This window comes from Ochotona curzoniae, unplaced genomic scaffold (assembly GCF_017591425.1).
Source record: "Ochotona curzoniae isolate NIBS_2020 unplaced genomic scaffold, NIBS_Ocur_1.0 contig_883, whole genome shotgun sequence".
NCBI lineage: Eukaryota > Metazoa > Chordata > Mammalia > Lagomorpha > Ochotonidae > Ochotona > Ochotona curzoniae.
In genome coordinates, this window is record NW_024466599.1 from 31,903,109 (window position 1) to 31,927,072 (window position 23,964).

The following is a 23,964-nucleotide window of genomic DNA, read 5'->3' on the forward strand; positions in this document are numbered from 1 at the left end:
AAAAATGCCATTTCTGAATGTGTTGTTTTAGTATGTACCTTCCCATCAAGTCTGTCTCAATACTCATGCAGGAAACTCCAAGATGAGGGATTTTGTGTTGGTTTTTCTTTCTTTCTTTTTTTTTTTCATTTTTATCTCATGCTAATCACAGTCAGCTTCTTCTCTTTCAACCATGGCAGGCATTCTGTCCAAAGTCTGCTAAAGCACTTGCCAGATAACAGGTGGATGTGTCAGTCCTTGAGATGTCTTGATCTTCTATTAAGGTGCTACTTGACCACTTAACCTGCAAGCAGCTGAAAGAACCTGCCAACCGAGGATGTCATAATCAGCACTGCCTTCTAGCCACTTCTTTCCCACCCACAGCCAGCACAATATGAGGAAAGTATTAGTTCCATGAGAGAAGAAATAAAAAGAACCCATTCACAAAAGAGCTAAGATATAGTTCAATATTCCCTTTTAGTGCCTCAATGCCTATGCAGAATTTCTCCTCCAAATTGGAGGTGTGGAATAACAGTAGCGACAGATAACTAAGAAGTATTTACCATAGCTACAAAGCCCACACGTGAGCCAAATATTTCTGCTATTAAAAAGCACTTCAAAGCTTGACATGAAGTTTCTCACAGCTGAATGTCTCTTGTGACTTCATTTGCAAAGATGTAAAAGCTGAAAGGAAAGTCGTGATATGAGAACCGTACGCCAAAAGGAAAAAAAAAAAAGATTTTTTAAAAAAGGAACAAGAAACTGTCCGGAAATTTGACTGGCACCCCAAGCCCCTGCCTCCCTTGGCTGGGCAGTGTTCTTGGTGACTCTGGCATTGGTCCTGCAACAACCACTCCCACGCCTTAAACTTGTTTTGAGGGCCCTCCATAGGAGATGAGTTCAATTAGATCGTACTCTGATTAGGTTTCAGAGAAAGATGTGGCTGTATGAACCTGCTACTGACGTTCCTTAGGAGAGGGCCAGCCAGGTGATGGGCTCTGACACTCGAGCTTCCGTAACTTGCTGGTAAATCCACCTCACTCTCTTCAACACTGCCATACCTGCCAGAGCAACTTCTTTTAAACACCACCTTTTCTTGCCACCTGAGCCATCCTCGTCCCAGTCTCATGTTGGCTAAATATGCAAGATGTGCTTGTGTGACAGACTGAAAGCCTGAGTCCTGGCCAGGTTTAGGGGCCCTCGCTGAAGCAAGATCTCACTGCAGTCATTTAATGGTTCATTCATTACACCATCTGGGCAGCCATCCATTCATTTAGCAAACAAGTCCCAAGTAATCGCCTTTGAGAACACAGAGTTACTGAAAGTCAATCTTTAACAAAGGAAACCATGCTACTAAATATAGCTAGAAATTAATGAAATAGCAAAGATATTTACAGCATCTCAATTGTTAGGTTTATCCGAAGCTGTCTTTCTAATTGTGACTGTCTCACAAAGAACCAATTGGAGCTTTTGACGGCTTATATATTTCTTCTAGGTCTACCAGAATTAGTGAATAGCATCATTTTCTGGTTAGCAGTGGTTGAAAGTTATTATTTTTTTAAAAATCTGTTAAATTTACCCTTCTGTAATATTAAAAATGAGTATCATTTAGGAAGACTTATTATGTAATAGTTGCTTCTGAATTTAGGGTTGTGAATTTTATTACTCTTTGGTAAACCATGAATTTGTAGTAAACTACAGAACTTGTTTTAAAAGGGCTTTTCCTGTATCCTAGATTTTATTTTTGTGTGGATCCCCAAGATGGGCTGTTGGTTCTCTTGCCATATTGTCCTTTAAAATTTATGCCTTTGCTGAGGGTCACTTTCCTTTGGAGTTGAAATTAGGTATGCAGGAAAAATGTTTAAATGTTCATTGCAACAGACAAGGGTCCAATTGCCGGTTTTTCCAGGCCCTCTGCCATCTGCCCTCACTCTGGTCATCCTATCTTGCCTCTAGAGTTCTCCAACCTCCCCTTTCTGCTTCTGTCATCCATCCCATGCCCCTCCAACCCATTTGTCTTTCTCTCCTGTAGTCTTGGCCAGTCTTGCTCTCTTCCTGTTTGTCCTTCTAAATCTGATAAGTCAACTACCATTTCCTGCTTTCTCAGATTATTTCATTCTACCCTAATCTTTTCTTCCTTTCAACTTGTGCTGCACTTAATAGTACCATAGTTTAATATGGCATATTCTCTTAGTGTACAAAGCAAATTGGCTTTGTTTCCATGTCTCTTGGTTCATTCATTTGTTAACCAGTGTGTATGTGTTTGTTTTTTTTTTAACATTTATTTTTATTTGAAAGGCACATTTACAGAGAAAAGCAGAGACAGAGCAAGATCTTCCATCTGCTGGTTCAGTCACCAGATGGTTGTAATGACCAGAGCTGAGCCAGTCTGAAGCCAGGAGCTGCCTCCACGAATGCATAAGTTCAGGGGTACGAGGACTTCAGCCATCCTCCCCTGCTTTCCCAAGCCATAAGTAGAAAGCTGGATCATAAGTGGAGTGTCCAGAACATGAATAGTTGCCCACATGGGTTGCTGGCACTTGTAGGTGGAGAATTAGCCTGTTGAGTCACCACCCCAGCCCTGTTGATCAGTATTTTTTTTTTTAGACTATTAAAGTCCTTTATTAACAGGTGCCTGCAGTTTATTGACTTTCTTGAAAAAATCAAAGTTGTAAACTTTTTTTACAAATTAAAAATGAAGTTCTTTAAAAACTTCAGCTTGACCAGATATGAAACAATTTAAAAATCTTTAAAGGTATATTGCGAAAAAACAGGCTTTAAAAAAAAGTTTGTCATTACTAAATGAGACATCTTTAGGTAAAAATAATAAAATCCTCGTGCTGCATAAACAATACAGATAGTTCTAGTAATGTGGTCAACAGGGAAAAGGCAAGCACTTCAACTCCAATCTTCTGTTCATTTTTTATTGCTGGAATTTCATATTCATTTCTTCTTGGATGATTAACTCAGAGATGGTTGAGATGTTTAGCCAGCATTTTTTACTCATCCCTGCCCTGTTCAGCCTTGGGAGCCGCTGAATTCTCAGCTGGTAGATTGGCTGCTTTTGTCTGTGCCATCTTGTGGCTTAGGATTATCTGGGCGTCTGTAATTGAACTTGGGCGGTACCGAGTTGAGGTGGCTGCAGACCCTGTTTTTCATCTCTTTGATTTTCCTGATCCTCTTCATTGCCGTCCTCTCTAGGCTGTCTTTGGCAAGGAGGCCCTCTGCGGAATCGTAGTCTATAACCTCAACGCATGTTCGGTCTCACAGGTCTACCTTGCTCTCCTGCACCCTGGTTGGTGAGCACCTTGCATCACTTCTCCCTGCACAGGAGGGTTAGAATACTATGGTTAACACCAATAGGGTCTCTGCATACAGTCAGGTGGGAACCTTGGCCTGCGGTAAGGCCTTGGTTGTTGGGTCTGGCCTTCGGGAGCACTCTCTGATCCCTCATTCTTTCCCCCACTCTCACTATTCTGGTAATCCTGCTGGTAATTGAGTGAAGGATCCCTACGACGTACATGTTTACAGCCTTGCACTGCAACTCCACCAGGGCCTGTAGCATGTGCTGCCTCTGCGCCCTTTTCTCCTTCAACAACATCAAACTCCACAGTCTCTCCATCTCCTACACTGCAAAGATGCTTCCTGGGGTTATTCTTCGTTGTGGCAGTCTGGTGTACAAATACATCTTCCTTGGTGTCATTCCTGTTGATGAAGCCATAACCGTACCTTACACTGAACCATTTTACTGTTCCCCAAACCTTCATTCATTATGATGACTTTGTTGTCCCCACCCGAAGGCGTTGATATGTAGAGACAGCCCCGTCCACCACTCCCTGTGCCAGTGCCCGTGGTGCTGGGCTTGGTGTCAGTGGCACCAAGGGCAAGACTGTGGGCAGATGCTGAGTCTCGGCTTCACTGCTCATAGCTGTGGTGGTGACTGGGTGCAGCTGCTGTAGCTACGGCTCCTCCCGGGGTGTGATGGTAACCAGGCCGACGGCGTGGGGCTCTTCAGGGCTCTCTCGGGTCCGCTCTCCGCTCCCGCCTCCGATCCAGCTCTGTTGACCACTATTTTGAACCCCATTGTGTTGATCACATACTGTTCAGCTGACATGTTAAGGGAGGGAAATAGATCATTTTCTCGAAGCAAGGATTTTTGCTTCATTTTTCCCCCCACTTCCTGACACAATTAGCACACTTTATCCTTGGTGGATGAAAACTCTTATGGTTTGTACTTGGAGCACATTTCAGAAGACATGAATCCCTGAGACCTATGCAGTCAGTTTTCTGTAGGAGCAAATCAAGCTTTAGAGATAGAGATGTGAGTTTCTCAACCTGAGACCTGCTTTCCTTTGGGTCCTGGCTTCTTTGCTGGCATGCACATGCAGGTCTGTAGACTGACAACGTGAGTACACACTACCTGTTCTTTGTCAGGTTGAACAGGAAAGTTAGGAGACAGTAACAGAGATAAGGAAGCTGAGGGCTCTTTTTCAGAAATTCTCTGATAAAATACACCCTTAGTGAGTTTTGCTAGAATTATGGTGAAAGACTCTCGAGAACTGCTGAGAATTTAGAGTGGCCACATCACAATGTACCACTCATACAGTTTAGTTTTTAACCTATTCATGGATTTTGTTTTCTCAGTATTTTTGCTATACCAGTGTCAGTGAAACACATCTGTATGTAAGTTGTGCATTTTCAAGTTTATTTGCAAAATGCATTTCCAGAAGTGAATTTTGTCTATTTATATGGTATTAGTTTCTGTAACTTGCAATATATTTTCATAACTGTTAGGATTAATGCCTTGCCATTATGATTTTTTTCAGAATCTGCTAATATTTTGCTGGTATTTTTATTATACTGGCATTTTCATTGTGATTGAAATAAAATTGCAAATTAAGTTGCTAATATTACTAAGATGACATTTTTAAGAGTTGAAATCTTCCTGTTCAAAAACAAGTTGTCTTCTTGTGTTTTTAGATGTCTCACTAGCATTTTCATTTCTTTTGTTAAGCTTATTTTTGGAAGTAATCTCTTTGTTGGTCTTAAATAGGAACTTTTCATAAGTTACATTTTCTAACTGGCTGTACTTGCATAGGTAGCACATTTTAAAAGCTATCATATTTGTGCAGTAAATGTTGAGTTTATATCTCAATGTGTTCTTATTATTTCTAGTACTTGGTCAGTTTATTCTGTTGAGTTTTCCAAATAAACAATCTCATCACCTGGAAGCGATACCAATTCTTACTTTCTGATTCTTTCTTTAAAAATATTTATGATTTATTTGAAAGTCAGAGTAAGAGAGAAAAGAAAAGAGATCTTCCGTCTTCTGGTTTACTCCCTACATGGTCACAATGGCTACAGCTGAGCCAGACTGAAGCCAGGATCCAGGAGCCTAACCAATCTCCATGTGAGTGTCAGGGCCCCAAATACTTGGACTGTCTTCCACTACTTCTCCCAGGTCCTTAACAGGGAGCTGGATTGGAAGCAGAGCAGCTGAGACACAAGCCAATGTCCACATGGAATGCTATCATCACAGGCAGTGTCCTCACCCACACCACCAAACCCATGGCCCCATCAGACAATGTTTTAGTCTATTATTTTGTATATGACAGTTTGAAATACATTGATAAGAATAATGAAACTCCTATATTTAAAGATGTGCTATATTCTAAAGCACAAAAATTGAGAAAATAAAAACGGAAAAAAATACAAAAATGCATAGTTTGGGGCCAGGCACAGTGGCCTGCCTAGTGGCTAAAGTCCTTGCCTTGAATGCCACGGGATCCCAAATGGTCACCAGTTTAAATCCCAGCAGCCCTGCTTCCCATCCAGCTCCCTGCTTGTGGCCTGAGAAAGCAGTCGAGGATGGCCCAAAGCCTTGGGACCCTGCACCCATGTGGGAGACCCAGAAGAAGTTCTTGGCTCCTGGCTTTGCCTCAGCACAGCTCCAGTTGTTTTGGCCACTTGGGGAGTGAACCATCGGACGGAAGATCTTTCTCTCTCTTTTTTACTCTCTGTATATCTGACTTTGCAATAAAAATAAATAAATCTTAAAATAAAAAGAAAAGAAACACTGGTTCCATAAACTGGTGCTGTGCTGTAACACCTAAAGTGCCAGCATCCCATACGGGCACTGGTTCATGACCCAGCTGCTCTAATTCTGATCCAGCTCTCTGCTAATGTGCCTGGAAAAACAGCAAAATATGACCCAAGTACTTGGATTGCTATACCTACGTGGGAAACCTGTAAGGAACTGCAGACTCCTGGCTTAAGCCTGGCCCAGCCCTGGCCATTGCAGCTTTTTGGATAGTGCACCAGCATATGGAAAGGTGGAAGATACCTCTCTCTGTAACTCTTTCAAATAAGTAAATGATTCTTAAAATAAACAAACAAAAGCAGTAGCAGCATTGGTTCCAGAGTACATAAAAAAATGATGATCCAGAAATATTCCTTGTGTCTTTTCTATCGCTTTGCTTTACTCTCCTCTCTCATTCTGCCTTCCCTAAGAGTGCTTGTTTTTGAAGCAGAATCAAGGATTGTATCAGTACACACCTTTCACAAACATGCAAGGAACTGCCTTATAGAAACAAGGTTTAAAACCATGACTGATTCCCCTGCATTCAAAGGTGTGCAAATATAAAGGTAAATGGAGAAATACTCACCATGGAAGTATGAGAAAAAGAAATACTGTAAATATTTTTGGGGAGGGTTGTCTGTAGTTACCACAATGAAATGCACATTATATTTGACACTGAAATTTATGCAAATTTGAAACACAGGTGTTTTATATGAAAAAAAAAATTTGTGTCAGTTTTACATCTTAAGATAGGAATCCTATCAGAAGTTTACTTACTTTTAGTTTTTAATTAATTTTTAATAACATTTTAAAACTATTTATGCATTTGAATGTTAGAGATAGATCTGCTGGTTTACTCTCCAAATGCCTGCAGTAGCCAGGACTGGATTAAGCCAAAGCTAGGAAGTGGGAACTCCATTTGGGTTTCCCACATAGGTGGCCGGGCCCAAATGCTACGTTACCTGCTTCCTGCCAGAGTGCACACTAGCAGGAAGCTGGAATTGAAAGTGGAGCCAAAGGGTCAGAGCTATGGTAAGCCTCTGCTTAGCATCCCATAAGAGGACCGGTTCAGGTCTCAGCTGCTCTACTTCCAGTCCAGCTCCCTGTTTATGTTTTGGGATGTTGGGTAGAATTATCCTTTATATTTGAAAAAAGAATTATCTATTACAAGTTTTTGCGAGTGAATGTCATGCCCTTGGAGTATAAAACTTACTCATGGATAGGTCAAGGACTTGTTCAATGCATGTGTATATTCTGTTCTTTTTCAGGAAGCAGGCTTTTGTTCTTTAGCTTTTATGTTTTGTTGTGGTGAAATTGACATTTAATAAACTGTCTGCCTTAGGAAGCAGCCCCCGTGTGTACATGTCCTTGAAACATCAGTACAATTGAGATCATGTACACATCATCAGTCCCAAAAGTTTCCTCTCACTCTGTTGTAGCCTCTCCTTTCTACTACCTGAATGTTCTTCCTTCCTCAGCCTACTGTGGGTTTTCTCATTAGTATATAGCTTATATTTTCTAGCATTTTAAATAAACTTAACTACTTAATATGAGCTATTTTACTACCAGTATTCTTTTAGACACTCAAATTATTGTGCAGTTCATCTATGCTGTTGTACACTACATCAATTTCTTTTCATTCCTGAGCAGTATGTCATTAAATGAAGTATCGTGATTTATTTATTGTTTCAGTGATTGATGAGTTTTTATGTTGTTGCAAGTTTTGGGCTATTAGCAGTAAGGCTTCATGAATATTTTTAATAAAGCTTTATGTTATATATGTTATGGTTTGTTTTATATATAAATATATATACTTATATGTAAAACACATATATAACATACAGATATGTCATATGTTTTATGCAGACATATCTGTGTTTTCTATAGATATGCATAGATGATTCAGAAAGTTCCCAGAGGGGCAGGTGTTTGGTGCAACAGTTAAGCTGCTGCTAGCGATGTTTGCATATCAGAATACCTGGTTCAAGTCCTGGCTGCTCTGCTTCTGGTCTGTTTCCTGTTAATGTATACCCTGGCAGGCAGCAAATGATGATTCAGCTACTTGAATCCCTGCCAATCACATGAAATATACACATTGGGTTCTAGGCTCCTGTCTTCGGCATAGCCCAGCCCAGTGTTAACCATTGTTGGAATGTGGGTAGTGAGCCAGCAAAGAAGAGTTTTTTTTTCTCTCTCTCTTTTCTTATTATTGATATACTCTGATTTCTGCATATGTTCTGAATGTAACACTTTATCAGATATGTGACTTGCAAATGCCTTCTAGCCTGTGACTTGCATTTCCATTCCTCTCAAATGTCTTTCAAGATCCAAGGGGTGGGGTAAATTTTAATCAGGTCTAAGCTACCATTTTTTTTTCTTATATGGATCATGTATCTTATGTGTACCTAAGAAATTTTCCTGAGGAAGCACTGATTCGATTCCTGGCTGCTCCACTTCCGATCCAGCTCCCTACAGATGCACTGGGAAAGCAGCAAAAGATGGCTTAAGTGCTTGAGCCCTTCATCCACATGAGAGACTCAGGTGAAGCTCCTGGCTCCTGGTTTCAGCCTGGCCCAGCCCTAGCAGAAAATCTCTCTCTTTTGCTTTCTGTAACTCTACCTCTCAAAGAAATAAATAGATCTTTTAAAAAATGAAAAAAATATTGTGTAACCCAAAGCCTGAAACATTTTCTACTAAATTTCTATCCATTTGAGTTAGTTTTAGGTTTGTATTTAGGTTTATGATCCAATTTGTAGTACAAGATAGGAATTTGAAATTGTGCACACACTATTTTGTCATTTGTTGACTTAATTGCCCCTGTTTATTTGGATCTTATTTAATTTGTATTATCGTTTATCCAGATCATTTCTGTGCATATAGTATTTTATGCTATTAACAATATGATTTTTAAGTGCTGTTATTAATAAAATAAGATTGCAAATTCTAGCTCCTAATTATTTGTTGCTTGTATAAAAAAACACAACTGGTACTTGTACGAATTTTATGTCCTACAAACTACCAAACTCATTCATTTAGGTAGCTGTTTGTACTCACATGTTTCATTGAAATATTCTGTACAGAGATGGTGTCTTTTTTTCTTGCCCTATTGGACTGGCTAGAACTTCAAATGTAGTGTTGAAAACTGAGAGCAAACATCCTTTTCTTGTTTCTGGTGTTACAGAGAGAGCATTGTCTTTTACCATTAACTACAATGTTAACCATCAAAGGTGCTTCATAGATCACCTTTTTCAGGATGTTATTATCAGGAATAAATGTTGGACTTTGTCAAATTCATTTTCTATGCTTTTAGAGATAATCAAATGGGTTTCCTTTTCGTCTAGCTTGTTATTATGGTAGATCACATTGATTGATTTCAAATGTTAAGCCAACTTTCTTATCTGTTGGTAGGATAAACCCTCACTTTTCTCATTCATTTTACTGGTCATTTATGTTGTCTCTGTTATCCTGATCAATGTGGCAAAAGACTTACCAATTTTGTTGATCTTAAAGAACCAGTGATTGGTTTCATTGGATTTTCTCTACTATTTTTCTATTTTCCATTTTGTGCATTTTTACTCTAATCTTTATTGCTTCCTTTTTGCTGCTCATGTTGGGTTTATATGTAGCACTTCATACTTATTTAGATATAAACTAAATTTCAGACTTTTCTAATACAGATAGGCTTTTAGTGCTATTAATTTCCTTCTAAGTACTACTTTAGTAGCCACTCATTTTGATATGTTCTGCTTGCATTTTTGTCTTAAAGTACTTTTCAATTTGTTTTGATTTCTTCTTCATACTCTAGATTACTTAGAACTATATTTTAATTGTTCAAATATTTAAAGATGTTTGGAGAATATTTATTTAAAAATTTTTTTGTTTTCATCTACTTAAAAGATAAAGAAAGAGAGCGAAATCTCCTATCCACTGATTTACTTTGCAAATGCCCACAATAGCCAGGGCTGGGCCAGGCAAAGCCAGAAACCTAAAATCCATCTAGTTCTTTCATGTGGGTGGAAGGGTCCTGAGCGCCTGAACCAACTGTTGCCTCCAAGACACATTAGTAAGAGCTCAATTAGAGGTGCCAGGCATTTAAGTATGAGATATAGGCATCTTAACCCAGTGTACCACATTGCACACCACAAGAACATTGATTTTGTTTAAAGATTTACTTTCATTGGAAATTCAGATATTCAGACAGGAGGAGAGACAGAGAGGAAGATTTTCCGTGCAATGATTCACTCCTCAAGTGGCTGCAATGGCTGGAGCTGAACTGATCTGAAGCCAGGAGCCAGAAGCCTCTGCTGGGTCTCCCACGCAGGTGCAGGGTCCCACGGCTTTGGGCTGTCCTCGGCTGCTTTCTCAGGCCACAAGCAGGGGAACTGGATGGGAAGTGGTGCCTCCTGGGTTAGAATTGGTGCTCCTATGGGAACCCAGCACATGCAAGGCGAGGACCTTAGCCACTAGGCCATCATGCCAGGCCCAAGAACATTGATTTTAAAATTGACTACTGGCTTCTAATCTAATTCCACTTTGGACAATACAACTGAAATTATTCAGAATTTGAGATTTATATTTTGTCAGAGAATATGTATACTCTATTTGAAAAAGCAGGTATATTCTACTGTTATTGGACAGGCTAGTTTAAAAATAGTTTACCTATCTTGGCAGATTTTTATAACACATGAAAAGCATACATATTCTGCTTTTGTTTAGTGGAATATTTTGTCGGTATCATTTAAGTCAAGTTGACAGTATAGGGACTGGTATCGTAGTATAGTAGGTAGCACCTCTGCCTGTGACAGAATCATTCTCTGTAGGCACCAGTTGAAATCCTGCCTGCTCCACTTTGGATCCAGCTCTCTACCAACAGACTAGGAAAGCAGCAGAGAATGGCAGTGTTTGGGTTGTTGCTGTTTGTGTGCAAGACCCTGAGGAGAATCCTGGCTCCTGGCTTTAGCCTGCTTCAGCCCTGGTTGTTGCAGCCATCCAGGGAGTGAACCTGTAGATTGAAGAACCTCTTTTGTTTCTCCATGTCTCTCTGTCAAATTCTGACTTTCAAATAAATACTTCATTTTACAAATAAAGGCATCTGTGGCTTTGCATATATTATGCCTGCTTGTTCAATTACTGAAGGAAGAATATTGAAATCTCTGACTATAATTATGGTCTTGTCTATATTTCCTTTTAGTTCTGTCTGTGCCTCATGTAGTCTAAGCTCTGTTATTCAGCACTTAAACATTTAGAATTATTATGTCTGCTACTTGACTTGACCTTTGGACATTATAAAGTGATCTTCTTTATCCCTAGTAATAGTCTTTGCTCTGAAACCTACTATTTCTGGTGTTAATATAGCTACTCCAGCTTTCTTCGGATTCATGGTGTTTGGCATGTCTTTTCCCATCTTTTTATTTTTAACCCATTTGTGTCCTCATGTTTGAAATGCATTTACTGCAAGCCATATAATACTTGGATGTAGCTTTTATTATTATTATTCACACTAGCCTTCTCTGTTTTTTATTGGTGGTTTTGGGGGTGTTTAGACTACTTTAATTTGGTATAACAGCTGGTGTGGCCAGAGTAGATCTATTAAGTTGCTATTGGCTTCCTGTTCTGTCTATTCATTGATTTTTTTTTCTGCCATCTCTTAGGTAGTGCATTTTATTATTCTATTTTATAGTGTTTGCTCAAGATTTTATCACAGTCTATCTTCAATTCATACTATAAAAACTTCATGTATATTGTAAAGATGTTGTGGTAACATACTGTCATTTCTCCCCTCTCAGCCTATATTCTAGTATCCCATTGTATTTATGCATGTGTTACAAGCCCTGCAGTATCTGCTCAACCAACTATAAAGACATTAGAGTAATACAATACATCCTAAAAGTTTATCTTTGATATACTATTCTTGCTTCTCATAGTTCCTTTGTGTAGTTCTATATTTGTGTCAGATATGTTTATTTTGCCTAAATGACTTCTCTTAACATCCATGTAATGCAGATAGGTCTCCTGGTGATAAGTTCTGCTAACCTTGTTTATGTCTTAAAACATCTATTTCATCCTTTTTGAGAAATATATTTTCACTGGCTATGTAATTCTAGATTGGCAGGTGGTTGGGTTTTAATTCTTTGCAGTAATTTGATTGTGTCATTCCACTGTCTTCTGACTTTCATTTTCCTCACGAGGAATATGCTGTCATCTTCGTACATTATGTGTCTTTTAGATTCTCTCTTTGATATTTACTTTGAACAATTAGATTATTATATGCTCTGGCATTTTCTATATGATTTTTATGCTTCGGATTTGTTGAAATTTCTTGATCTGTGAGTTAGTAGTTTTCATTAAATTATGACAGGTTTTGGCCATTGTTTCCTCAAAAATATTTTCTGTCTTCCCTTCTCTTCTTTTTTTTTTTTAAGATTTGTTTATTTTTATTGGAAAGTCAGATATACTAGGAGGAAGAAAGACATAGAGGAAGATCTTCCATCCAATGATTCACTCCACAAATGGCTAAAGGACTGGAGCTGTGCCAATCTGAAATCAGAAGCCAGGGCTTCGTCTGGGTCTCCCACATGAGTGCAGGGTCCCAAGGCAGGGAGCTTGATGGGAAACAAGACAGCCAGGATTAGAACTGGTACCCATATGGGATCCTGGCACTTGAAAAGTCAGGATTTTAGCCACTAGGCTACTGCAACAGGCCCTTCTCTTCTGTCTTTTGAGGCTCCAATTACATAAATATAATTTAAATTTGTCCCATTTATCATTCATTTATGCTCTTTTTATCTACTTTTATCCCTGCCTCCTCTATGTATTACAGAGGATAATGTCTATTGCTATGTTTTCAAGTTTCCTATTTTTTTCCTTCTGCAATATGTTATCTGCTGTTAATCTAATCCAGTGTGCTTTTCCTCTAAGACTGCTTTATGATTTAAATTCTTTACTTGTTTGACAATCTTTGGTTATATTTCAGGTATTTTGAATTTTATCCCATTGGTATCTGAATATTTTTGCATTCCTGTAAATACTTTCTAATTATGTTCTGGGATGTGATAACATTGCTTTGAAATATTTTGTTCTCATGTGAAAGACCCGAATGAAAAAAGAAAGACCCTTCTAGCTCCTGACTTCTGAGTGATCCAGCTGTGGGCATTGTGGCCGTTCGGAGAGGGAATCAGCAAATGGAGACCTTTCCCTCTTTCGCTCCTGGTCTCTCTGTAATTCTATCTTTAAAATAAATAAAACTTTCTTTAAAGAAGACATAGTTTGATACTTTGATGACTTGATATTAAGATTTGTTTGAAAGAACCAAAGCAGCATCTTTTCTATGGCTAACTACTCCCCACTACTGACGATTCTACCCAAGACTTACAAATGGTGAGGTGTTCTAGTAAAGCTGATGGGACAGAGTGCTATTCTTGACCTGTTTCCTCTGGTCCTCACAAATAAGTCTTTTTCTTCATACACAGTGTGTAGATCTGTGCCCTAGGGGAACATCTGCATTTTCCAGCGTTCTCTTTCTCTGTGCATCTCTGTCACAATCGTTATTTTGTCTTGGTTTCCTCGGACTCTCAGGTCCATCTGCTGAATTTAGGGGTCCACCTGGTTCTATTTCGTTTCCTCTTTCTGTGCCATGACCTGGGAGCTCTCTGACAGTGGGATAATGAGAGGACTCACTTCTTTTGTATCTCCTCTTCTCAAGGATTGTTGCCTTTGCTGCTGATATTCAGGGTCTTTAAAACTATTGCTTTATGGATTCTGTCTGGTTTGTTTCAAGCAAAAGGGTAAATGAGGCCGTTACTGTTCTGTCTTTGCTGGAAGCAGATATCCTCAACATTTTAAGTGGTCTTCTTATGCAGCTAACCTAGTCAGAGAACAAGAACCTTTGTTTCCTGGGAGTCTTCTGTGCACCCAGCACTGTGCTAGGAATATTCACACGATTCAGTCCTGTAAATATGTACTGGGTGCCTACTAAGTACCAGGGACATTTCCAGGAGTTGGAAACATGTCACTATACAAGACAGGTTTTTAAAATATCTATCCTGGAACCTGGCACAATGGCTCAATTGGCTAATCCTCCTCCTTAAAGTGCCAGGATCCCATATGGGCACTGATTCATGTCCCAATTGCTGTACTTCCCATCCAGCTTCCTGCTTGTGGTCTAAGAAAGCAGTAGATGGCCCAAAACCTTGGGACCCTGCAGCCATGTAGGAACTGCGGTAAATGATGAATAAGCAACTAATCCTCAGCCTGTATAAGTGTAGTGATACTGTCCATCTTCTCAACCTCTAGGAATCCATGAGCGTTGATACATGTTTATGTATGCAAAAAAAGGACTTTTGGACTGATCGGGTGAAAACTTATCTTTATACTCAAGCATGTGACTTTTTTCCCAGGAAAAGTGTAAAGAAATAAAGCACTCACCAGAGTAGGCAAGTAGAGCCAGACAGAGTAGGATATGCTCACCTTTTTTTAACTATAAAGAATCAAAATAGAAACTAGGAGCTTTTACTCTAGAAAGTTGTACTCCAAGTCCTAACTTAGATAGAGAGCAGAGAAAACAGTACAGTAAAATGCTAATAGCACAGTTATTAATGGAGAGTAATTTAAAACCTCTGGTTGGTTTGAAAAGCTTAACTAGAGTTTTTAAATGCATGTTATTAATTACTGTTATTAATGTGAGGTTTATAACCTGATCCTCTTTTGGAAACTAGTTATCAGTAAGGATTTTTAAATATGCCCGAAAAACTGAGAATTGCGCTCCCATGAAACGTAGCTTTCCCTTCCTCCTGTCTTGCCAGAATGCTCCTTTTATCAACAAGCAAAGGGCCTGGCAGGATAGACATGCACTAAGTTTCACCTCACTAATTTATAAAGATATGTATGTTCTGGTTGGATGAGGAATCCTCTGCTCTCAATGCTTCTTCATTGCTGTCAAGGGAGAGGTCTGGAGCATTTTAATGACCACAATAAAGATGACATCTATTCTCTCTCTGTCTACAAAAAAACCTGAAAAAACCAGCAGACACTTACCTGTACTATTTAAACAGAGGATTGTAGGCTTGAAGACTAAATAAAATAGAAAAGACAGTCATGTCCTAGTTTCTCATTATGCCTTTTGAAATAATTTGTATATACCTTTTAAATAATTTCAAGTGCCGCAAAAAATAATGTTAACAGCTTAAAATCAAAAGTTAAAAAAAAAGCCCTAAGTATAATTTTTGAAATCTTTTTCTCTTCAAGCGTTTTACGATGGGATAATGAGACAGATGTCTCTCAACTGGAAGGACATTTTGACATTGTTATGTGTTCTGACTGGTAAGTACATAAAAATCATCAAACTCCCGTTAGGAAAAAAAAAATAGCTTTGCTGGAATAATTGGGCTGTGCTGATTTGCTGACGGCTCAGCAAAGTCAACAAATGAAGCACAAAGCCACCCTAACCTCAACAAATTAATATTCATCTCCATGTGACAGTTATAAGGTAGTCTTCTATCACACAGTAACTTCTACCACATTATTTCCCAAAGATTGATTTTGAGAAGCATTTCCATTTTCTGGAATTGCCTCTGTTTCATGCTTGACGTATCAGTAAATGGACGACTTAGGCAAATTGCAAATAATTATGGTTCGAAGAGGAGTAGTGTGGAGAAAAAGGAGTTTATCAACACAAACAGCTCAATTAGCTTACTTCTTAGGAGAGATCTGACTATTGATATAAGGGAACACACGTATGTGTACACACACATGTATCTCCAGCAAATAATCATTACCTGTGAAATACCTTGGGAGAATTAACTTTTCTTAAAATGTGGATTTGCTGTCTAATATTTTCAGCATTTCCAATTGTGATATTTCATTATGTGTAAAACAAAAATTGTAAGCTTACATTTTATTCTATCAAAATAAGAACATTAGGATCTCTGTCTGGTACCTGCTTTTAAAAATCATTTACATTAGATGCTTTGTCTTCCCTTATGGCCCAGTCTACTGATTTGTTAATGAAAGTCTGATCCTAAGTTATATGAAAATATGCATCAAATCTTCATAATTATTTCAACGATTCCTATGTATGTCTCCATGCAACTTGAATAATAATTATTTCAGTGAATTGAAAACACTGACAACTCATGAGTATTTTTCCTAAGAGTAAAATCTTACTGGTAGTTTTATCATGACTCTGATTATGAGACTTCAGATTTGAAAGCCCAAGAAAAGCCCAAGATGTGGAAGTTCTATAATGTTGCTAAGCCCATCAGAACATCACAAACCCAGAGATGACTTTCCTGAGAATAGAATGAAACTTTGAGATCTTTTCATTATTATTTTGTTGTTGTTATCATTTTAATAAGATTTCCAATGTATAATTTCAATAAGGAAATCTATGGTATCAGCTTTGCAATTGCTGTTCTACTGGAAAAATCCTTCTCAATGAAAAAAAATAAGTATTTTGTTCTGCTTATGGCTAAAACTTTCTGGTTTTTTGTGACTCTTTTCATCTTTTTGCATCCAGTTTCAAAAACCTCCTTCCTAACCAGGGGAGGAACCTAGATTTCTGACTAATCATTGGTAATGTGCCTCGGTGCTGCTTCCCCCATCTAATCCACAATAAGGAGCTAAACCTCACCGTATGATTTCAGAGAGTAATTTAGTAAATGCCTTTCCTCACCAAATACGAGAAAGGATCCTCCAGGTTTCATTGCACAGATGAAGATAATGCTGGCAGGATTAGATCAGATTAAACAGCAAAGTCAGATCAGAGAGCAGCGGCAAGAGGGAAGGGGCAGCCTCTTCTTGATGCTGTCACTGAGGGTCGCGCACAGATGGCTCTGATGATGTGTGGAGAGGCAGAGGTGGCCAAGAGCTTTGGAGTTAAATTTGTCCTTCACACAAATATCAAAACTGCTGGGCTTTGTCAGAGCTTGTGTTAGGGACACTCACACCATGTCATCCTATTTGTACCAGACAAGTAGAGGAAGTAAGATTTAAGCTCTTTGCTGATTAATGTTCTGAGTTAGGTTAAAAATAGCTGTACAACATGTAGGGAAAATGGTCTTTTTTTTCCCCCCCTAGCCAACAACAAGATCACATAAACTGATTCACACACACCGCCTATTGCCTTTAAAGCATTCATGACAAATAAGGAACACATCATCTGGTGGCTATATGAAAATTTATGGACTCAAATGAGCTAAATATGCTGAGTTTCTTTTTATAAATGGCTTTTCTATGCATGAATTGTTATGTTCCTTCCCTCCCCGTGTTCTAAGTGCCAGAATGTCATCCTGTTTATAATTTCCCATTTGTAAATGTGAAACATTAAGCTATTCCCCCTCCAATGCTGATATTAGTTCCAAAAGAAATGCTTTGGTAATGGTCTTTCTTTGCATGCACTGGGCTGGGAGAGCTGCTTAAAACCTAAAGTAACATTTATAACGTACACAGTGTGCATATAGCAGGGACACCTGGGAGCCAATGACTTCTTTATGTCCTGTGCATCTCTGAAGGAGTCACTGCCTGGATACCACTTTGAGGGCCAGGTAGGCAGGCAAGCAGCCCACGCTGCATTTGTTGAGACTATCACAGAAGAGGAGAGGAAAACACTCTTCTGACACCACCTCCAAGAGGAAAGCTGAAATGCCCAGTAGCAGAAATAGGTGCCACATGTAAACAGATCACGTTATGTCTCACGCCAGTCAATGAGATCTGGATTCGGCCACAGGCGTAGGAAGCCAGAGTTGGAGTTCAAAAATTAGGTACATGGATTAAATTAGTATTGAAGTGATTCAAGCAAGGATGGCATTGTCTGATTGCCTGAATGGCCAACTAGTGGTACAGCTTGATCTCATTTACATGAAGACAAGCTCTATTCACAGATGTGTTCCGAACCCACATTGTGGTTCACATAAAATGCACACAATTAAAACAAGCCACAATGTATTAATGTTCTTAAATCATTCATATATTCATATATTTACTTTCAAACATTCATAAGCCTACAGACACTGGGATAAATAACTGATTTCCCAGTAGAGACAGTCTGTTAGTTCACACTGAAATTTAATAACTCAACTAGATTATGAAATAAAGAGGCAAACTTCGAAAGCTAGTCATTGCTTCACAGTCCAGCATATGTGAGAATGAAAAATAGTTTCATGGTACAATAGTTCCTGAATAACTTGTTAAATTTTAAAATAAACAGAAGCAGAAAAAATTCAAGGTACAACCACACCTTCTATTGACGAACATCAAACTCTGAGACTATTTAATCATAGGGGTAGGGGAAAAAAATGGCCCTATCAAGTTCCTCATTTGACTTGTTTGACGCTGAATCTAACATAAGGATTCCTTTCTCTGACCATGCATTACAGTCCGGTCCTTGCTAAGTTTACAATGGCAGGTGACTGTGAATTTTAAACTAGCCTTTCCAGACTCCTGTTCAATCATGATACAACCTATGGGTTTGGAAATACGATGTTTGTTATCCAACAAATGCTTCCATTCAGTGCTTGATAACTCTCCAGCATATCATAGCTGTGTAAAAATAGAAGCTCCTGTGCATCCTTGAATTCTCAAAAGGCCGAGAAAGCTGGTCTAACATGCTACCCGTAGGCCAACCACTGAGCAAACTCAGGGAGCTGGAGACGGATGTCAGTTGCCACACCTGTGTGTCTACAGCCTGAGATCTGGACAAGGGAGTGGGACAGAGAGCACAGGGTCCTGGGGCACTCATTCTGCTTGCTTTCGGTGCACACTTGCATGCTTGATGGGTGTAGTGAATTTCTCTCTCCAACCCTTTCTTACTTCCTCTGAATGATGAAAAAGTTTGGTTTTTAAAGCTGTTTACATGAACATGTTGTGGTTTTTTCTGTGCAAATATAAAGACTCGGGGCTCTAGATTTTTCTTTCAAATGCTATCATCATAGGTAGCTCTAAAGCACAATAAATAGATTGTTACACCTGAAAGATTTTCAGTTTGAACATGTTCAGCCCTTTTCACTTCAGCCTTAGGAGACTCAGCCCCAGAAAAAATATACCAATCTCCTGAGATCTCAAGCTGAAAGGGTAAAGGCACATGAGACCAGTCTATGGAATCTCTGGGCACTGCCACAAAACTCAGTTGATAAAATACTGAAAGCCTCCATGAAAATTAAATATGAAACAGTGGATTCAACTTAGCACATCTCATCTTGAAAATCACACAGGGATCTTTCTTTCTATGGATACAGACAGAAGGAAGACATCTCCTTGTCCACGGTACTAATAAATGCCCTTGTGAGAGCAATTACAGATGCTGTGTGCTTCTGCGTAGAAGTCTGACTCCAAGAGAGGAAACGAAATGGTCCAGCACCTTTCCTTTGTGGGAACAATCTGTGACACAGATCAATAGAGCAAAGCAAGTGTTTATGTCACTATGAATTATACAAAGGTGTGTGTGTGTGTGCTTAATAGCCAAACTAGACTGTCAATGTATTTTGATCAGTAACTGAAGGGAGAGTTGAAATGATATCTCCATCCTCATCATTGACCTACTTGGCCTTTTAAAATAGATCCACTTAAGCTGCTGCTGTTCCCTGAGCCCATTAGGACTTTATTTAAGGGATGACTTTTCAGGAGATTATAAATCATTCCCTCCAAAGCATATAGAAATGGTTTATATGACATACTCTACAAAACGTTATAAATTCTGCATTGGAGCAAAGTAAAAAAAAAAAGTGAACTTGTGCTTTCAATACCACCCTATTCCAAGAATTACTTTGAGGAGGTTTGATTTGGAATGAGGGAGGAGATACTGTTGCCTTTGAAATCCTTGTTTAGACACTGTGTATTCAGCTGCATTCTCCAGCAAACTGTGAGGTGTCACCATTACTAACATTAAGCAGAAAGGGCACTGTTTAGGGGTATGTTTTAAGTGCCACTGCTAAGGTGTTGCTCATCTTTTTTTCGTGGAAATTCCCCCAGCTGTCAGGGTGCATGGGTCAAAACTGGAAGTGCCCCTTTGTTTAAGCATTGCATATCCCAACCAACCAGGTTTGCTACAGGTCTGAGTCACTGACAGATATTTTCTCACAGTGATTGTCTACATAAACAAACAAAATTTTAATTTATGTGAAAGGCAGGTAAATAGCTGCCATTCATCGGTTCACACCTCAAAGGACTGCAGCAGTCAAGACTGGATCAGGTAGAAGTCAAGAGTCAAGAATTCATTCTGAATCTCCCCTGTGGGTGGCAGGGACCCAAATATTTGAGCCATCACCTGCTGCTTCTTAGAGTATGCCTTAGTAAGAAGATGGGACTGGGAACAGAACCAGAACTTGGACCCAGGCACTCCAACAATGGGATGTAGGCATCCCAACTAGCATCTTCACAATTATACCAAACATTCACCCCCAAAATCTTTAATGATTAAAACTTAAGACATATGGGCTCACTTAACAAGGTACAGCATCCTAAAGAGCAAAAAGACTCAGTCACAATGTGATTTCCTTTGCCTCAACCTTTAATGCTAGTTAATCATGGCTTAATTTGACTTAATGACAAACTTGTGTAAGATTTGAATGGGACATATTCTGTACTCTAAGATTTAAGGCTGTAGTTTTAGAGGAAGCATAAGGACATTTTCCCATGGCTAATTAGCAGGTTATCCTGACTAACAGATGGAATGAGGAGAGGTTCCCATTGCTAGATCTGACCCCTGACTCATCTTCCAAGGGTTATCTTTCTCTTGCTCAAAGCAAGCTTCTATAGAAGAGCCTTCCACAGAACATAGGGTGACCGAAGAAACCCCAAGTGCAGACTTTCTGGAAAATCTCATTCACTTCTCTCTACACTCTTCTTTCTCAAATGAGAGAACTGCCACATCAAAGAGCACTTGTTTTATAAAACATCCTCAACACATCTAATAAGACAATGTACACAACCTACTTTAGGATCACTGGAACCAGCACCATAGGTCAGTTCCTCCACTTTGAGAACTGTGATGGGCTGTGATGAGCCAGCAAACAGCTTATTGAAAGCACCCATGATGTGTACCCTGGGTGAAACTGGGGAAACAAAACCGGACAGAATGGAAGCTCCTTGTAACTTCTCCCCAGTGCCCAAAATAGTCCCAACTGTGTGTCCTAAGTACTCAGAAATATGTTGAATAGCAGTCATATAGGTGGGTCTTTACTGACAAGAACGCCTAGACATCCCTTGCCCAAGGTCACATGGCAGAAAAATAAAGAGCTCCATCACATCCTGAGCCATGCTCCTCATTTATCTGAAGTACAGCCCCCAGACAGCAGCCCTCGTGCTGACAGATGTCACTCACTCATCCTCAGTCCAGCAAAAGATAAGGCAGCACCCTAGGGCAGACAGTGCCTATTCCTGCTGTATAGGGTATGGAGAGGCCAAGTCAGAAGGGACTGACCTGTAGCATCTGAAATCCTAATGACCACCTTCACAGTGCCACTGTTCTTTTCTGGGATCAACCAACCTCTGATTCCCTGTGCCCTCAACTTTTTTTTTTTCCAAATGCTATAGAAGAGGTGAAGAAACACAAGCGATTCCACCTGCTTTCAAGAAATCCAGAGAGGATAACTCTGGGGTGCAGGAAGCTGGGAGACACTCCAAGTGCTCTCGTCGTGGTACTGGGCTCAGAAAATCAACAGATTGCTATGGGTACACGGAAATAGGGCTGCCTTATTAGACAAACCTTGTCTTTTTTTTTTTTTTAAATATAGTTTATTTTTATATTCTTTACATACTTAGTTAGAGTAAGAAGGTTCAAGGGCTACAGGAAAGTGGATAATACTAGTATGTTTTCCATATTGTTACCTTCATGTTTAAAAGGGGGGTATTAAGAGACAAACCTTGTCTAACACGTCATTCAGCAGCCTACTTCTCCCTGCTAAAGCTATCAATGTTCCTTTTCCATGCATTATTTCATGTTCAAGTGTAATCTGGATTGGATAGGAGAGGCTGTCCAGAGGAATGGCTCAGGCAAAAGCCTCATGTGAAGCTCAGAAAAGGTATCTGGTACTTAGTACTCAGCTCAGGAGGTGTGGGAGGGAACTTTTTCTTACAGGTAACTTCTCCCCAGTTCCCAAAATAGTCCCTAGTGTGTTTTGTTGCTAATGTGTGTGTGTGGCATTTGTATTTGATTTGCATGTAGTTGTGCCTAATTCACCTCCCTCTTACACTGTAACTTCCGTAAGAACAAGTACTATCTTATCTCTTTACTGCTTGTTGATGTTGCATGTTCAATGGACTTTGGCAGCCAGAATCCTGGCAATTCCAGGACTGTCCAGAAGCAGGGATTTGGCTCCATTTTCAGAGCTTCGAAGTTAACATTTCTCAGATTATAAGTCTCGTATAGGTGTCAGGAAAAAATGGCTCCCACAAATATTGATTATTGGTAAGCTCTGGGAGCATCCTGCTTCCTTGGCAGAGCAGCCTGACAGTGTCCAGAGACCCTTCTTCAGTGGGTATGGGACAGTTGGTGTTTAGCAATCAACTCCTCTTTGTAAGCTTTCAGCACTGGATACTTTCACCCTTTCTCCCACAAGAAACCTCCCATTGCTTTTAAGAACTATCCCAGATGTCACTGGCCATATTTTGATGCTATCGCAGAATGTGCAGACTAGGTAACTTAGAAAGTATTGCTGATAGTTCTAGAGAATTGGCAGTCTAGGATCAAGATGCCATCAGATTCAGCAACTGGTGGGACTCTGGTCTGTTTTTCCAAGGTGACACTTTGAATGCTGAGTCTTCAGGAGGGGAAAATACTTAAAAATGGGACAGACTCCCCAGCTCCCAATACCACTGTATTGATGATTAGGTTTCCAACACATAAATTTGGGCCATAGTGTCATGTATGGTTGACTAACCTGCCAAATATTGTCAAGTAACCCAATCTTAAGAATTTGGGACCTGCAAGTTCAGATAAGGAAACTGCATCCCAAACTCCCAAGATAAGGGTCAAATTAACACAGTCAGGAGTGGTGGGGCCATAGCAGAAATTCTCAGAAGACAGGAGGAAAAAAAAAAAAAAGACACAGTGAACTGAAGCAAAATCACTATCGAGGTCAAGTGGGGAAACCCAGAGGCAAGTTGCCTAAGCCTTTTCTGTGTTTTTGGACATGTTCACTGCTAGGCTTCTGGTTGAGTCCAACCTTAGCACTATTCCTGGTCACTAGAAATCTTCCCCCCTTGAGATGTGTCCCATGGTTTGAGTACAATACAACTGATGGCTTGTTTTAGGTGGGCAGCTTCACGGTATTCATGCTGTGACATAAGTCCCCAGGAGGCAAATCTCCAATGCCAAAAAGTGCCCAGAGTGCCTCATTTCAACCTGTAACACATAAACCAGTCAAGATGAATCCTGGCCCAATGCATGCTGTTGGGTTGGTTTTAAACCAATAACACCACGGTATGTTCTCTCGAAGGAGGGAAGGAAAGAAGGAAGGAAGAAAGGAAGGAAGGAAGGAAGGGAGGGAGGAAGGAAGGAAGGAAGGAAGGAAGGAAAGGAAAGGAAGGAAGGAAGAGACGTGTGTTTCTCTCCTTTAGAATCATTAGATTGAAAACCCAGTTTAATCTGAATGCTGTTCTCTTCTCACTGTCAGCCTGTTTCTGGACCAGTACAGAGCCAGCCTTGTTGATGCCATAAAGAGATTACTCCAGCCCAGGGTGAGTATGTTTCTATTTTCTCCTCGACACTGGCTATAGAATAATTAGTATTTGCACAAAGATGGAGAGAGCAATGGAATGGTAGGATTAATGTCATGTAAGATTCTAATACCTATTATGTCCAACTTCAATTGGGTCTTCTGATCTATCAGATTCTTTCCTAATCGTAACTAGGAAACTTCTTACCCTTGGCCTTCTGATAAGGAACACAGTGGGTAGCAAAATAAATGAAACTG

General features: G+C 39.6%; 1 protein-coding gene and 1 pseudogene across 1 annotated transcript in view; one reads left to right on the forward strand and one right to left on the reverse strand.

The window, feature by feature from the left end:
• Nucleotides 1–23,964, forward strand: part of CAMKMT (calmodulin-lysine N-methyltransferase) — a 368,333-nt gene that overhangs the window by 329,615 nt on the left and 14,754 nt on the right. Inside the window, exons 8-9 of the mRNA XM_040993199.1 lie at nt 15,302–15,376; nt 23,665–23,728. Coding sequence (XP_040849133.1) covers nt 15,302–15,376; nt 23,665–23,728 — 139 coding nt within the window. The remainder of the gene's footprint in view (nt 1–15,301; nt 15,377–23,664; nt 23,729–23,964) is intronic.
• Nucleotides 2,979–3,905, reverse strand: LOC121164856 (annotated as a pseudogene).